We start from the raw sequence: 17,203 nt of genomic DNA on the forward strand, positions 1-17,203 counted from the left end.
TATTTTAATCATTATTGACGAAGTAAATAATTTTTGTCTCCTTTCAATCTTTAACTAGATTTTCTAGATAAAGATGATATCCTTGCTTAATGAAATTTTGATGAGGTTATTTCCTTATCATGTAAATAACTTTCCTGAACCAGCCATAATCGAAATTTGACAAAAGTTGAAACACAAGCCACCCTAATTTACATATACATATACTCGTTGTTTATATCTGTCTTTTTTCCCTTGTTTTAAATTTTGCCCTTTGTTACTCCTATATTTGTTTTTAAGCTCACTTTTTAATATTTTATAAACATTTAATAATTAGTATACATTAGAATGTTCCGTTTTTGGGTATATTTTTTTCTCTCTTTGCACAAATATTTTTCCTGCTGAGGACAATAAAAATAACTGACTTAATCAAAGTGTCAGGTCTGTCAGGCTATTATTGCCACGGTACAGGCTGTTTTTAGCTTGGAAAATGCTATTTTAGATTACAAATTATGTACCGTCCACAATATGAGTTAAAAAATTGCACTTTTTATATTTTTTTTGTATTTGGTTCCTCATTTGAAATATTGTGCACATTTTTAAAAAATAATTAAAGGGATTCAAGACGTGCTTAATGTTTTACAGTTTCCCTACTTGATCTAAGAACATATCTCAAAATGTAGCTATTGAAGTAAAAAGGAGGAACACTATCTTGGGTTATGCTTGGGGCCTTACAAACCATTTTTGTCTTAGTGAAGTCAATTTTGGATTGGAAAAAAAAGAAAGTGATTTTAGGCTCAATCTTGAACATTTTTAGATCTCTTGTATTGTGCACAAATATGAGTCAAAAATTGTACTTTTTATGTTGTTTTTTTAGTATTTAGTTCTCAGTTAAAAATGTAGTTAACTTTGTTTATAATAATCTAAGGGCTTTATCACTTTATTGCAGCCCCCTTTATCAGACAACTAAGATATCAAAATTAAAACCTAGTTTGTAGTGATAAGTGTTGAACAAAAAGGTAAAAAATTGTCTTGTGTTATGTTTTGTGATGAAAATCGTGTTTATTTTGGGGATGTTTAAAAAAAAAGATAATCAACATGGTAACCATTGACAAGAATGATTCAGATGTTGATCTCAATATTACTCTGAGACTAACAAACAACTTACAATTATAACCCAGTAACCAATTCTCAAGGTTACTCTTCGTCATTTATGAGCACATGCTAATGTACCATTCAGTTTTGAGTATAATTGAATCTAGTAGGAAAGGTTGTTCACTACATAGGATTTAAACTATAATGGCAACAGCTGAAAAAACCAAAAATCATTCTTCAGATTAAACATTTCCAAAAAAGGGGGTGAGATAGAAAATACACCGGATTTTCATGACTAGTTATGTTCGATAAAATAAGGAAACCGCAAATTATTTTTAATTGATCAATCTGAATAAATAAAAAGTACAACCGTTTACTCATAGCATCACATTTTGCAAGGACGGATCAAGAGGGTCAAAAATGGCCTATTTTCAGAGTTGGGCAAGTTAATGTAACTTAACATAACTTTAATAAGTTAAGTTAATTATTTAAACAGCGTTATTTTAACTTCAACTCAACTAGTTAATTTATCAAAATTGACTTAACATAACTTGATTAAGTTAATTAGTTAAAGTTAAATTTATTTTGTTATTATAAGTTGAAATGCTAAAAAACTGTGCTTCAGTAACCGTTAGTTCTCTGATGATTTAGTTAAACATTGTGTCGATACTATTTGTTATACTAAACTTTTCAACTGCGTCATTACACATCAAATCGATAAAAATGGTATTTTCTCAGTGTTGTAGAAAATGTCATTTTTATATTCTGTGCGATATTTTTATAATTTTACATATGGTTTCAAATTAGATAGAAACTCAAAAATTTAAAATTTTAGCTGTCTTTGACTTCCATTTCAGTAGTATGTATTTGTATTATTTCTTGATCGGTCAATTGGAAGTGGAGAAAATTTCAGCCAGAGAGACTGATAGAATAATCTTTATTATAATGCCTTGATTAATTTCTCTAAATTGACTAACTTAAATAGTTATTTATTACATAATATCGAAATTAATTTTAGCTTAATTAAGGTTGGGTGAGTTAATTTAACTTGAATTACTCTAAAGTTAACTTAAACTTAACAGGTTAAAAAAAAGAACACTCGAAATTAACTTTAACTTAAAAATTCGATTTCTATGAAAATTAACTTAATTCGACTAGTTATAAAAAAATAAAATTATTATTAACTTTAACTTATCTAGTTAAAAAGATAAGTTAACTCGCCCATCACTGCCTATTTTGACCCAAATATACAATATTTCCCAAACCTTAATCGCTTGTACCGCGCCATTAATGGCCTGAGATGCCTCAAACCTTTCCTAACGTTTTTGTGGATGTGAAAAAATATATATATATATCCAAAAAGGGACTGAGTTTTATACTTAAAGAGAACCGATTTTTGTTACAATATGGTTTTAACGGAAAAAAATAATAATAACCTTTCCTTCGAAAGGCAATTTATCTATTCTTTTTTAAATGCAATTCTGTCATGATGATGACGACATGTGTCGTTTATGAATCACCGTAATGAACATTATGTTAAAGAAGAAATCGTTCTATAAGTTCATATTAATTTAGCAAATATTTCTATTAACATTTTCAATTTTTACATAACTGTGGCTACATTTTATTTGTAGATATTTGGTACACCATGTATATAGATGGGATTTTTGTAGAGAAATACACCCAGTTCACAGATTAGAATAGATAAATGGCTGATGTGTTTATTTTTTTATTTTATTTATTGTTCATTCTTTCATCTCCATTAGTAAAAAAAAAGTTTGTATATTTGTCTGTGAGGCATCATTTTTGAGTTTGCACTTAATATTTTAGAAATTAAAATTTAGTAACGAGTGTGTGGAGCTAAAGTTCAATGTTTCATATGAAAAAAAAAGAAAACATTAAAAAATATTTAAAAAAACAAAAAAGTATTTAAAATAACATTTAAAAAATATTAGTGATGCACTGCAAGCTGAATTTTGCTGCTAGTGTATTTTCGAGGTTCTAAAAAAAAAACTCAAGGAATTAAGAGGTATACTCGTTACTTGTCTCAAAACTTGTTACTCCCCTAAATACTTGTTACTCCCACTAAAACTTTTTGCACGCTAATTAACTTGTCAGTCAAAAAGTGATATATTTTAAAGAATTATTTAAAATTAAACATTAAATAATTTGCTTTTTTTCCTTTAATTATTTATAATTATTTTTTTGAAGAAAAAAAAATCAAAAATTATATTTAAGTAATAATTTTTTAGAAATTTTTTAATAAAATCCATAGCTTTTTAAAAAAAAACAATCAAAAATTTGCACCTGTTTACAAAAATAAAGAAACAAGCAGACAATAGATAAACTTTGCTTCATTACAAAAGATAAAAATTTATGCAAAATCAACATTGAAAATATAATTTACTCTTTTTTTCATCTAATAATAGTCTCTGAGCAATACGTATATGCTAATATTGCCCATCTACAAGAAAAAAATACTAAAATGATTTGTCTCATCATTGAGTTTGGATTACATTTGTATTTTTCAACGCTTTATCGTCCATTTCTATCCTCAAATTATTCATATTAACCCTTTGGGTATTACGCAAATTGCACTTTAAGTACTCAAAATTAATTGCCACGGTAATATCATGATAAATTGATATATTTGATGGGGGCAAAGGGGCATATTGGGGCCAATATAAGTTTCTGAAATCAATTAAAAGTTCGAGACAATAGCTTAAATTATTGGTTGTACGAACGCATTCCACAAATTTGAATTATGAGCCTATAATTACCTTAAATATGTCCATAAAATAGTGTACAAGGGTCGTTTGAAAAGTCTGTGTAAAGTACAAGGGAGGCACTACTGGCACGCATCGAGGTTATGTTTAGTTTGTAGCATCTCTTGGAAAAACACACACCAATTTTTAGCCAGATCGGTCTTATTTTTTACTGTTTTGCATTCGTTTGAATCGAGAAAGTGGTGTGATTTTCAAAAAATGGATGAAAAATATTTTCGTGTGTTGATTAAACAACCCTTTATGAAAGACAAAACGCCTCAGGTGAATAAAAAGAAGCTTGACAAACATTATGGGGACTCTGCACCTTCAACTAGAATAGTTTATAAGCGTTTAAAATTTTCAGAGTGGCCATATGGACACATGTGACGCTGAGCGTTCTGGATGCCCTGTTGAGGTTACTACTACAGAAATCATTGATAAAATCTATGATATGGTGATGGATGGCAGAAGAGTGAAGGGGTGTGAGATTGTTAGTGCTTTGGGCATCACGAATGAATGGGTATATATTTTGCATCAACATTTGGACATGACAAAGCTATCCGCAAGATGGGTGCTCAGGCTTGAACAAAAACCAAATTGTTTCAAGTGTTGCTGTTCCAGAAGAATCCACAGTATAACTAGTGTTGTTTCTTCACTGTGGATAAAACATGGGTATATCACTACACTCCTGAAACCAAATAACAATCTAAGCAATGGGTTATCAAGGGGTAGTCTGCGCCAAAAAATGCGAAGACTGTTTGCCGATTCAAACAGGATTTTGCACTTTTCTTTATCTCTGTTCAAGATTGATTTTATGTTGATGCATAAGATATATAATTTATTCGTACAATGGGTAAAAATAAGAAAACTTATTTTCTTTTGTTTTGTTATTATTTCTTTGTATGTATAAGTTTCCTTTTGTATATAAAATAATTTTCTTGTTGATATTTATGAAATCTTAAAAGTATATTATTAGCATATGATGGTGTTTTTTTTTTAGTTTTAATATTTGAATTATATTGTATTGATATATGTTTCTTTTTTCTTATAAAATTACAAATTTGTCTTCCAGGTTCTTCTCCGTTATGCTCTTGCCATATTCAAGTACCTAGAAGAGGATCTACTTCAACAAACTGACTACATGTCCATTGTAAATACACTCAGAAAAGGCGTCGCTGTTCTTGTTGATGTGAAAAAGATAACACAGGTATGTTGCTTTCATTCTAAATTACTTTCAAATGTTATTTAAGACAAATATCATTAAAAACATCAATCGAAACACATTCAGAAATAAGTTATCAAAAATGTCAAATTCTATTTTTTTTTTACCCTTTTAAACCTATTTTATCTAATAGATAATGGTAAAAAAAAATATTTTGATACCAAAAACTTGTCTCTAGCCTCAATAATAAGGAAGTTTTTATGTTATGACCTTCAACAAAATCTGTGATCTAATAAAATATGATATTTGAATAAAACAACACAACTTTCTTAAACATCAATAAAAGTGAATGAAATTTTCATGATATTGTGTAAGAGATGATATTTTAAACACCTGCAATAGAATGGTATAATATGAAATTCTAGCATATTAATATCTTCCCACGCTATCTCAATGTAGCTCGTAGCTACTCTAATGAAATGTCATGACAGCTAAAAAATTATTCCATTTGTCAGGATTATCTTGTCAATTTTCGGCTACAGTAATATCAAGCTTGGACATGTATACACAATTTCCGTGTATCTGTTCATTTTCTGAAAGTTTGCGTCGAACCACTTATTCGATCTTTTTTTTTCTGCTCACCGCTCAAAAATGAACGGAAGTATGTAAAGGGTTTTTTCCCTTAATAAATATTCACGTCAGAGTACTTGGTATTCGAGAATTATTCGCTGCAGAATAACCAATTTATTCGAAGAGAAAATACTTATTTTTCACATTTCTACTCATGTTTGATTAAGTGTTGAAATTAGCATGAATAGAAAATGCTCAGTGAAAAGTGTTCCTTGTATCAACTTTGGATATAATTTCAGCTCATTTTTTTTATCGAATAATTCTTCAACTTACGAGGGTTTACTGTATTTAATGATATATGTTATATTTATTATTTTCTGGGAAATACATGTGTTGCAGCACCCCCACTGAAATTATACCCCTTGTCTAGATAAGGGTATAAATTGTATTTATTTTTATAAACTATAATAATTAAACATATTTATTTCACAAAGAGTTTTTGTCACATAGTAGTTTGGAGTAAAAACAAGTATTTTAAAGTCATAATGATTTATTATGTATTATATAGTTTGATCGTCTAAAAATAGTCAATAAACAGAAAAATCCCTATCAAATTGGAATAAGCTACATATACTAAACATTATTTTTAATACCTTCCAATCCCATTCTTGAATCCATAATGTATCATTTTGATTAGATAAATTTGTAGCTTAAAAATATTTGTCAATCGTATTATTATCTACATAATAATATATTTTTTGATTTTCTTATGTTTGATTTTTTTATTCAATAGACATGAGTGCTTCTACGCATGAGTGCTTGTATTTTCTACAAATCTGACAGTTTTCAAATATTAAACCCCTGTGCCACAAGTTACAGAGAGGTCTGGTTTCTTAGGAAAGAACACTTACCACAGGCCCAACCCTTGATTGGGGTCCACAATGGGTTTAATTTGAGGGACGTCCGCAGGGTTATATTGGGGGAGAGGCCTTGGTTTTGGATATTTTTTTAATAAACAAAATTATATTTTTTGGAAAAATTTCAAAAATCCATAGCTGTTCACAAAAAATTTCAAAAACTATATTTTTGGAAAAAAAATTCAAAAATTAAATTTCAAATATTTAATTTTTAGAAAAAGAAATCAAAAAAATAAATAGTTATTCACAGAAAAGGAAACTTTTTGTGAATAAAAGTTGAAAATGTTAATTTTTTTAGAAAAAAATTTAATTTCAAATGAAAAAAATAAAAAAATTCCATAGTTAATATTTTTTTTTTTTTTTTTTTAAATATCCAAAAAAATTGAAAAACCAGTGGTTATACACAAAAATTTTATTTTTTCAAAGAATAATTTAAAAAATCCAATTTCAAATGTTAAATTTTTAAGAAAAAAATCAATGGTTATTCATAGAAAATAAAATAAATTAAAAAATTGAAAAATTTTATTTTTTTGGGGATATATTAAAAAAATCCATTCCTATTCAAAGAAAATAAATTTTTTTGGAACTGTTTTATTGTAAATTCACGTTGGATAAAGGTTTAAAAACCTTCCAAAATGTATCAAATTGGTTATTTACAGGATGAATTTTATTACGTATTATTAAGCCTAAATTGATAATCTACTATAAATATATATTTGAATCCTTTTAATTTCTATTATTTTGAAGTACTTTGTAAAAGTAATGATCTCAAAGAATAATTACATCTTTTATGTTTATTTATCTGGGCTTCATTGCAATAACTAAATGCATTAATTTAATATATAATTCGTTTTGAAGTTTACAAGATGACCTTTTTTTAAAGGAAAGCAATGCTTAAAAAAATCGGCATACAATAAAAGTTTTTCATCCTGACTAAAAAAAGTTCTAGCAAAAATAAATCCTTAATTGGGGTAGGGCCCCTACAGACCACCCATGCGGACGCCCCTACCATGTGCCCTCCAATATTTTGGGCCCTACATCGGCTGTCTATTAATCAAAAATATTAAATGCAATAGACCTTATCTCATTTAAGGAAGCAATCAAATGGATTGTGTATTTTTCACTTATACTAAGTACTAAATACTTCCAAAAGTAAATGGTTGCAACAAGAATCTGCTTTTGTTTTTTATGGATAGATAAATGTATTTTGCAAGTAATAATGTTTTTTCTTCCTTTATATTTACCGATCTATCTATTAGTATGTACCTACCTAGATAGTTGTAGAAAATAAACACCATATTATATAAATAGATAAGAGCATAAAATTAGTTTTAAGAAAAGTGTATAGTTGTACGCATTTCATTATTGCATAGGTATTTATATATTATACATACTAGAAAGATTGGTGGGTAGATAGATAGAAAGAAAGAATTAAAAACTAATTGTATCCGTATCTTTTTCAAATATCAATATGTGTTCGTTTTTCGAAATGGGAGAGAATTGAGAGAAATGAAGGGGGTAAAAAACTAATTAAATAATTTAATTTGTGAATCTTTTCTTTATTGGCCTTCAAAGTTCTTTGTGATACATAGATTTGTCCAATAGTATGTATCCTCCTTATTAAGTGACTCTGGAGTTTATGAAAATTGCACCGAAAGCTTCAAATATGTTCAAGTTACTTAATGATACCCATGGAAATGTCCTTCCTGGTTACAATTCAGAAAAATTCCAGCTACTACTAACGGATGGAGCTCCGTAGATACTGAAGGCTGGAAAAATCCTTAAAAAACTTTTTCAGAATCTAAATCATGTCACTTGCATAACACAACATTTGTGAACAAATCGTGAGGCTTTTTCCATAAGTAATCAGGCTAATTGCTAAAATCAAGATGATTTTTTTAAAATCACCCAGAGGAACATCCCTTTTTAAGGAATGGTACCCTGAACGGAACCTGTTCAAATAAATCCAAGAAAAAAAGGTTTTATTTTGGTTTCAAATATTTCTATCAAACTGTACTTTTTCACTCCAGTCAGCCCTTATTTCGCTGAATAATCATCGATCCCCTCAGGTGGTCCTCTATTATCCCGTTCCTCTTATTGGTGATAAGGTCTTTCAAAAAACTAATGGCGCTTTCACTCTCCACGGATATCATGAGGGCGCAGTTGAAGCTCGCTATGATTTTGGGATTCTCTTTCATACCATACTCATTCTCACCAGAGAGCTTCTAACCAATATTACTCTTATTCTCAAATAATCTTGGGAATCTCCTCCAGCTTGTCGGCAAACTTAGGGACGCTCCAACTCTTGCAATCTCTTGTCAAGCTGAGTTGTGTTCTCATTTAGGACCTTGAATTATAACTTTGTTAAGGATAGGTCTTGGGTAAAAGAGGCAAATTGATTGTAAAAATCTCAATAAATTTGGCGGCATGATAGATAGGATAAACGAGGGTGGGGGGGGCTAAGAGCTCTATTGTTTTGGCGGGGAAAATCTAGAGAGTGTTGTAATCAGGGCAGTTACTATGAAATGATTGAACAAATATACATTTTACACATAAAGATGCAAATAAATATTATTTACATAATATGGATAACACTACTTATAATCTTTAAAACAAACAATACTTACATAAGTCATTTTTAATTCTATATACTATTGCCTTATCATGACACAGCGATCAAGATCTTCTCAAAAATGTTTCTCATGAACTACATCACTACAACTGCGGTATTTGGGCCTTGAAATCATCAACTGCTTATTTTTAAAAAAGGAAATTTAATTTTGATCCACGGTTTAAATTTCTATCTGCATCGATATTTAACTCGCGATTGTTTTAGAAAAAATCATTTACGATAAAGCTCAGATTTTTTTTTTGTCTCGGACCGAGTTTCTACCCTAATCACTCCTAATATCATCAAATATTGATGGTAAATTTCATACTTAAATTTAAATAGAACGATAAGCACATTTTTTTAAGTAAGCCAAAGCTTTGAAAGGGATTAAATTGAACAAAAATTTGTTAATACTTATGTATGTATGTAGTAGTTCTTAATGATTATCATAAAAATGAAGCGAAAAAATTTATTCATGTAGGTATATGTACATCAGGGTGCCTCATCTCCCGGGAAATGTTCATTGATCCGGATCCGTTAGTAATGATGTATTTTGTTTTTTTATTTTAAGAAGAAATAAACATTTTAAGACTTGAATGAGCACTCTCTAGAGTGCAAAACCTCTACCTAAAAACTTATGTATCATAATTTGTTTCAAAGTAAAAGACGATTATGCATTTTTTTACGTTTTGTGTTACCTTGATCTTGACCTCTCAAAATTGAATGGCCTCTGACACTGGCCATACATAATCTTCTTATTGAGTTTTATCAAAATCGATCCGTAACTTTTGCCGTATTCCTGGTGATTTACAAACAAACAAACAGTGGCAAAAACATATTTGGACGAGGTTATTAGTTTGACCCCATAATTAGGGTTGCCATTTTTGTAAGGAAAAACAAAGTTCAGTGATTAGGAAAGGAAAAACAGTTGTTGTGTGTGCTCTTACATCTTTTTTGTTCATTATTGAATAAGTCATCGAACTGTTAACTCATGCCTTTGAAGTCAGCATTCTTGTCTACCTTTGATGTAAATGGTTAGTAACATGCATAATTAAATAGCTATATATGAATTTAAATATCATCATAATATTTTCCCTGTACTAATGCTATTTTAAATGAAGAAGGTTCTCCCTATATAGCTGTGATACATTATCTCTCACCTCCCCCCGCCCCCTTTAAGATCATATAACAAGGAAGTAATATTAACAATGGGCTCTATTTCCTTTTAAAAAATTAGTACAACTTTACCCATTATATATTATCAAGCCTCATTTTTATTATAATCACTATTAGTGCATGGTTCAATGGCACAGAAACACTCAACTTTTGTGGATTTTTTTAAAGTGATCGAAATTTAAAAAAAGTGTCATATCTAATTTTTAAAATGTCACAATGTAAGGATTTTTCTTCAATTTTCATTTAAAAATAGAAAAGGTTATGAATTCAAATTTTATCCTTTCCTAAATGTTTAACTAGGTATAGTTTTTTGTCTCTTCTTAAAAAATAGTTTCTGGACATTCTGTCAAAATTGTCACAAAACCTCTATGGTAATGCACCACCAAAAGTATATACGGGCGCCCCTCACGGCCTCACCATTATATAATTACACCCACCCCCCTCTTGCAAATACATTCCCGTGCTTGTGGTGTGGTTATTTTTTTAGAGCCCTCGGGGTCCGCATATTTTTTATTCTATGACCAAATCTGATGGCAACAGCCAAAAACTTGAATAATAATTGATGAAGGAGCCGATTTTTGGTGGAGTCATGCCTTGAATAACTTTAAAAGACATAACCCGACTCCGGTATAAAAGTAAAATTGTGTATTCATAGAATAATTAAATGTGGGATTTTCCGTTGGTATACAACTCCGGGAAATCCCGGGAGAGAGCTCCTAGTTTATAAATTATATATCCTTTGAAAATGAACATACTAATCAGCGTACATATTATTAGTGAATAACGGGCTTAGTCGTTCATTAACTTTAAATATTGTTCAATTTTTATTTTACTCTCGATGTGCATACAATATGATTCTTTATTGCCTTTAATGAAGTTGGTTCTAACCACAAAATATACTAATAATACTCATAACTTGAAGTAGTTAAATGTTCTCATATAATGTTTATAAACCCCAAAACAATTATTTTTTTATGCCTTTATTTTTGACTTTCATGCTAAAGTTAATCAGAAATCCCTTCAAATGCATTTGAAAATAAATATATAAGACTGTAATGGATTACAGTGAGGATTTTGTTAATCGTTTAGAATGAAAATAGACGAAGAAAAGAAGTCACGACATAATTCTGCACACAATTACACTGTATTTTGTTGTCAACTGTCGATTTGTTTGTTGTTGTTTTTTATTTTATCAGTATTAGTGATGTGACGATTAAACTAAAAATCTCAATGCCAATTCCGATGTTGTTCTAATAGAAATGAGCAATGCCGATTCTTTAATATTTAATGTCATAGTTAAAAAATACAATTTTGCTATCAGGGCCGTCCAGAGGATTATATTTTAGGAGGGGTTTGGTTTTTGAAATTTTTTAGAAAAAAAATTGAAAGATAATAATTTAAAAAAATCAAAATTAAAATTTCAAATATACAATTTGAAATTTAACAGTTTTTAAAAAATCCACTACTATTCAAAATAATACATTTTTTGAAAAATAATTTCAAAGGCCATTCTCAAAAATTTTTCAAAAATTCACAGTTCAAAAAAAATAAAACTTCTTAGAAAAAAGATTTCAAAAATACAAAAACAATTGAAAAATTAAATTTCAAATATTAAATTTCCTAGTAAAAAACCAAAAAATATTTTTTTTTTTTTTTGGGGGAGGAGGGGGATTATTTTTTTCATTGCTTAGAAAATTAATAAGTAAGAATCGAAATCGTAAATTTTTTTCCCCATACCGATTTTAATTCTAATTTTAGAAAAAACACCCGATTCCTGATTCCAATTAATCGTCCCATTACTAATCCGTGTTATGAAATATGACTTTTTAGTTCGAATTAAAGCTGTTAATAATTATAATTGCTAATTTCCTTCTCCCCCTCCTCCCTTGTCACAGCTGATAGTAGCTGATCTAATGGAACAACATGACAGCTAAGCTGTTGGTTCCCAACAGTCATTGAATTTTAAATATATATTAAGTTGGGGAAATAGTTATTTCGTCTTTCCCGCCCTTTTTTTTAAACTAAGTATATATTTTTGATTATTGGTCACATTGGAAAATACTATAGAGTGTTGTAAAGGTGTAAATATATACTACAAATGTTTTTGGACAGCATTGCGCTTGGGCGGTTCAGTCGTGAATTATTTTGCGTCAAGTATGGAGGTCTCACAGGAATAAATTTGCGATATTTTTATTACCTGAAAGTTACTATTCTATTTTTTTTAATTTACTTTTTTGTGAACAGATCTGAATTTTTGAAAAAAATTCCAATAAATTTAATTTTTTTTGAGAATAGCCTTGTATTTTTGAAGTTTGACTAATTATCACAATTCGAATGTTTTGCTTTTAACTCGAGTTCATAAAGAGTGAAATTTTCTAACAAATATTGCAAACAAGTTCGACTAATTTTCTGAAAATAGTTATAGATTTGAGGAAAGTTCATTTTTTTTCGAGTTTTGAGTGATACTCTAATCCAACACTACATATCGAGGGGTGAGAGTAGAAATAGGACGGTTTTTGGACCCGGATCTGAAGTAGTCGTGTAAGGTTAAGTAAACTTATGTAACCGAAAAAGATCCGAAACCTGAACCGGGTTAAGCTATTCGAACTTTTACATACATTTTTAGAGGTATTTAAAACTTATTGTTTAATTCTAGTTGACAAAAACACTAATATTTATAATTAGTAAATTATGACAGTTTGGCCCTCAATCCTTGATTTTTTCTACTAAATGAGTAAAAATCTAAATATTTAGAAAAAACACCGCTTCCAAGCAAGACAACTCTAACAGCAATGCACTAGATCCGTCCCAAAGAAAAATTGGATCATATTTAAAATTCTCTCTTTACAAATTATATCGATGAATTGTTGAAGACGTCATTTGTGTTTCAAATTGTGAAAATCGACTTACAATAACGTCAAATGAAGTAAATGAAGTGTTGTATAAATCATATTATTAGTTTTCATACATCAAGCGGATGAGGAGAAAATCCGTCCATAGATTGAGACTAAAAAAAATCGGTTTCACCATTTGAAAACGATTAAATTGATCAAGGACGAAAGGTTGAGGGATACAATCAAAATAAAGATAACATCGTCAAGAAGTCACTTAGTAATTTTTATTCTAAAATAATGAGTAATTTTTTTTTCTTACAATATGAAGGTTTTAATGAAATTATTGTTATACATAATTTGTAATTTAGTAGCAGTTATTAACATGCAAAGGAAAAAATATATATATTACTTAATTTGTTTTTTGTAAAGTATGAGTATTGAGGAGGATAAGTGGGGTTAATGATGGAATTGCGGGGTTGGTGTTTTTGGTAAGAAAAAGGCTTTATGGATATAGGTTTAGTTTGTTTATAGAGGAGTATAAACCAAGAGAGAGATAAATTAGACGGACTTTATCAATCCTCTCTCAGTTTAAGTTCGTAATATTCTTTCTTCTACTGAGGGGCAGATTAATCATTACAAAAAAAAAAAAAAAAAATGAATAAGTATACGAGTGAAAATATTATTTTGAATAATCAGTATAGATACAAATCCAGCTCAAGGGATAGAGTAATTCTTATAATAGTAAAATAGGTAGAAATAAAATATGGCATGATATTATATTAAACTTTTTTTTCTTCTTTTGGTGAAAAATAATAACATTTTAAAAATCCCACGTTTGTCGTTACTTACAAAATAGAAAAAAAATAATATTAATTGAAATAGTCAACTTGCATAATTAATACATATTATAGTATATATATGTATATATGGCTCTCTATGGGGTTGATGAATGATTTTCAAGTTTAGCTCTGTGGTTCATGAGCTTCCAGAGTGCTTTTTCATCATGGTTTTTACCCAATTGTCTGAGTTTGTTCAAATGATGAACTCGCTTTGCGTGAATGGATTTCTTTTGAGCCTTTCGTCTGTTGTTCTTGTTCTAATAGCATGGGAAAAGAAATGATTTACAAAAGTGTCAAAGGTAATGCAATACACATCTCCTCACCTTTTTGACACGGCGGAGTCTGTTAGGAGTCATACGAGGAGTCTCAGGGATTTCAACTTCAATAGGTCTTCTCAGTGGTGGTGATTGTGGTACATCATATGAGACATCCTGATAATGGATCTCCTTGACTCTTTGAGGAAATTGTCGTCTCCACTTTTGCTCTCCTTTATGTCCAAGGAGTCCACCAAGTTTTCCATGATTCTTCCTTCTCTGAAATGGGCCCTTCTTATTATTCTTACGGAATGTTCCTTTACTTCCTCCAAAAAGGATTCTGTTCACTAGTGAAATATTAGAATTAAAACATGCTATAATATATAACTTTGTAGTAATTTGATTTACATTTGGGTGCGGATTTGTAGCGAGGAAGTACATCTCCAATGTCATTACTCATGTGCTTTTCCATGTTCTCTTCTTGGAAAAACTGCAAAATAATTAATATTTTCACATTGAATGGTACTGTCTACAATTAACTATGTACATAATATTTTGTCCTTCATAATAAACTTTAATCCACGACGATTCTTTTCTTTACTTTTTGATTTCTTAATAATCCCAATTCTCTAAAAATACGCTTTATTTGGATTATTCCTGTTGGTTGGTTTGTTAGTCACAGAAAAGAAAGTTAATAATAATAAAACTCTTTTTTTTTCTTCGCATAGGATTATAATAATTAAGTATACTTATTTAATCCCCAAGAATACTTTAAACAAAAATAAGGCATGATTAACATTACGCGCATCTTTTCTTTCATACCATTTTAAATTCAAAACAAAGTCCGAACTAATTGTACCCACATATCTATTGAACCATCCCTGTCCCACTTAATTATACATGTAATTAATATATTTAATCACAAAGGATTCGGACTCTTCAAGTACATACAGGAACAATACTCCATGAGAGTCGGAACTTACCCTAGAATGTAGATCTTTTTTTGAAGGAGCTGCGGAAATCACTAGGATCGTAGTAATGAGTAGCAAAAACAAGCTCGGAGCGAGTCGAACCATGATTCTTTCTATATTCTCCCGTGGATTGTGATAACGCAGTAGCTGTTCCTATTCTTCCAGAAATAATAGTACTAGTAGTAAGAATGGAAATTGTAGCACATAGTATGGGGAAGTAGTGACTATCATGACGTCAGCCCATACTCCTCAATAGTATTAGTAGTAGGGAAGAGGTCCGCCTGCCCCCTTCCCTTCTTTGTGTGCGCGTGTTGGTAGTATCTGTCTATAGTAGAAGTCCTGCTTCCTGAGCGTTACTACAGGTCGATCCTCCTTTATGTTTTCTGTTTGCAACTACTGTAGTCCTATGTTGGCTTAGGGTAGTACTGGATATGTTTGAGAATTCATGAGGGCTATGCTTCTACGGATTGGAAGCACTTATTCGTATTCTTCATCCTCATAGCCTTAAAAAAAACAATAATTGACACGGCAATCAACACTCATCCGCCTACCTGACAGACTGAAAGCAGAATGGGGAAACTTCGAACTCCTTTTCATTTTGCTCTGCTCCTTAAAGAAATAATATTAAAAGGGGGGAGAACGTCGCTCTTGTATTTTTTTTTTTTTACAATGCTTATGAGGGTTTTTTCCCCTTCCCGTTTTTTTTTTTTGTGTGTTGTTACTCAAAACCATGAATATATCTAATTCAAGTCAATCGTAATTTAAAGGCAGCACTGCCATATTCAAAGTGTGATGGTAACTATGTACATTAGTATTTTAAAAGAGGAAGAGAGACATGTTTGATGACTCATCTTTTAATTAAAAAGGGCTTCATAAACCAAAAGAATAAATACATATTTTTTTATTTTATTATCTTTGGGATGGTTGGAAAAATCTTTTTTTATTTAGTCTTTAGCGTGTATTAATGTCTATAATTAATAGTGTATTTAAATTATCATTCTATGTTAGTTCCTCCTACTCAGTTCACACCGACTATATACTTTTTTATAGTTTTTCTATTCAAAAAAAGCAAAATCCTTTTCTTTTTTTAGTGTTGTGCTGACTTGCAAAATTTTAAACACATGGGAAATTTTAAGTTTATCCCAAAATCTTAAGATCCCGTCCGAATCGGGCGCAATTACAATGAAATAATTGGCAATAAATGTCCGTCACTTACTTCATCATTAATCAATCTCATCTGGTTGATGTTCAAGAATAGAAACTAGGGCTTCCTCTATCCAGTCAAAATCGAACAATATCTCAAATTTTAAACCCTTAGAGGCGATCAAATTTCTCTCAAAAAATTCAAATTACTTCGTGTCATTATTTTTTTTAATATAACCTTTGCATTGAGTATAGATTTTTAGCATTTCCTAATGTTTACAGTCATAAAAACTATCGTTTAAAATCCTTTTTAGTTTTGCGTCGATACTTGCGCCTTGCATCTGCAAAAAAGTCGTGTCGGACGTTAAACAGTCTCTATATAGTACACGTTGTCGCCTTTATTATATATCACAACCTTCCACAAAAAGAAACAGTTAAGAGACTCAAAATCAGTTGGTAGTTAGCAAATTTTTAAAATGAAATAGGAAAAGTAATTTCGTATTTCCCCGCCCTTCCTTTAAAAATTAAGTATAACTTGTTCATTATTTTTCAAATCGGATCATATGATACAGACTTGTAAAGGTGTGAGTGTTTACTACAAACGATTTTTAACAGTATTGGGCTTGGGCGGTTCAGTCGTGAATTATCGTGCGTTGATTATAGAGGTCTCAAAGGAAGAAATTCACCACAGTTTACAACTTTTCTTAGATGAAAGGGAAAAACACGTTGACTGGAACCGAGAACATTTTGATACGGGACTGATACTCTTTCGGTTCGTGTTGCTCAACAGTAGTTCGATAGATTTTGTTCTGGTAGAGTGGAGAGGAATGATGTGCCAAGCACTGTGAGGTTTGTCGTCGAAAATGTCGATAAAATCATGGAAAATATGG

General features: G+C 30.1%; 2 protein-coding genes across 7 annotated transcripts in view; one reads left to right on the forward strand and one right to left on the reverse strand.

The window, feature by feature from the left end:
• LOC121128356 (TBC1 domain family member 2B) overlaps positions 1–17,203 on the forward strand; it is a 263,354-nt gene that overhangs the window by 230,009 nt on the left and 16,142 nt on the right. For all 6 annotated transcript variants that reach the window (XM_071892911.1, XM_071892913.1, XM_071892912.1 and 3 more), the window contains one exon: positions 4,909–5,043. In XM_071892911.1, coding sequence (XP_071749012.1) covers positions 4,909–5,043 — 135 coding nt within the window. The remainder of the gene's footprint in view (positions 1–4,908; positions 5,044–17,203) is intronic.
• Positions 13,376–15,782, reverse strand: LOC121128550 (uncharacterized). Its single transcript, XM_040724141.2, has 4 exons — positions 15,183–15,782; positions 14,608–14,689; positions 14,269–14,546; positions 13,376–14,202 (listed from the first exon to the last, which is right to left on the reverse strand). The coding sequence occupies exons 1-4, from the start codon at positions 15,273–15,275 to the stop codon at positions 14,041–14,043; spliced, it is 615 nt and encodes a 204-aa protein (XP_040580075.1). The 5' UTR covers positions 15,276–15,782; the 3' UTR covers positions 13,376–14,040.

This window comes from Lepeophtheirus salmonis, chromosome 13, assembly GCF_016086655.4.
Source record: "Lepeophtheirus salmonis chromosome 13, UVic_Lsal_1.4, whole genome shotgun sequence".
In the NCBI taxonomy this organism is placed as follows: Eukaryota; Metazoa; Arthropoda; class Copepoda; order Siphonostomatoida; family Caligidae; genus Lepeophtheirus; species Lepeophtheirus salmonis.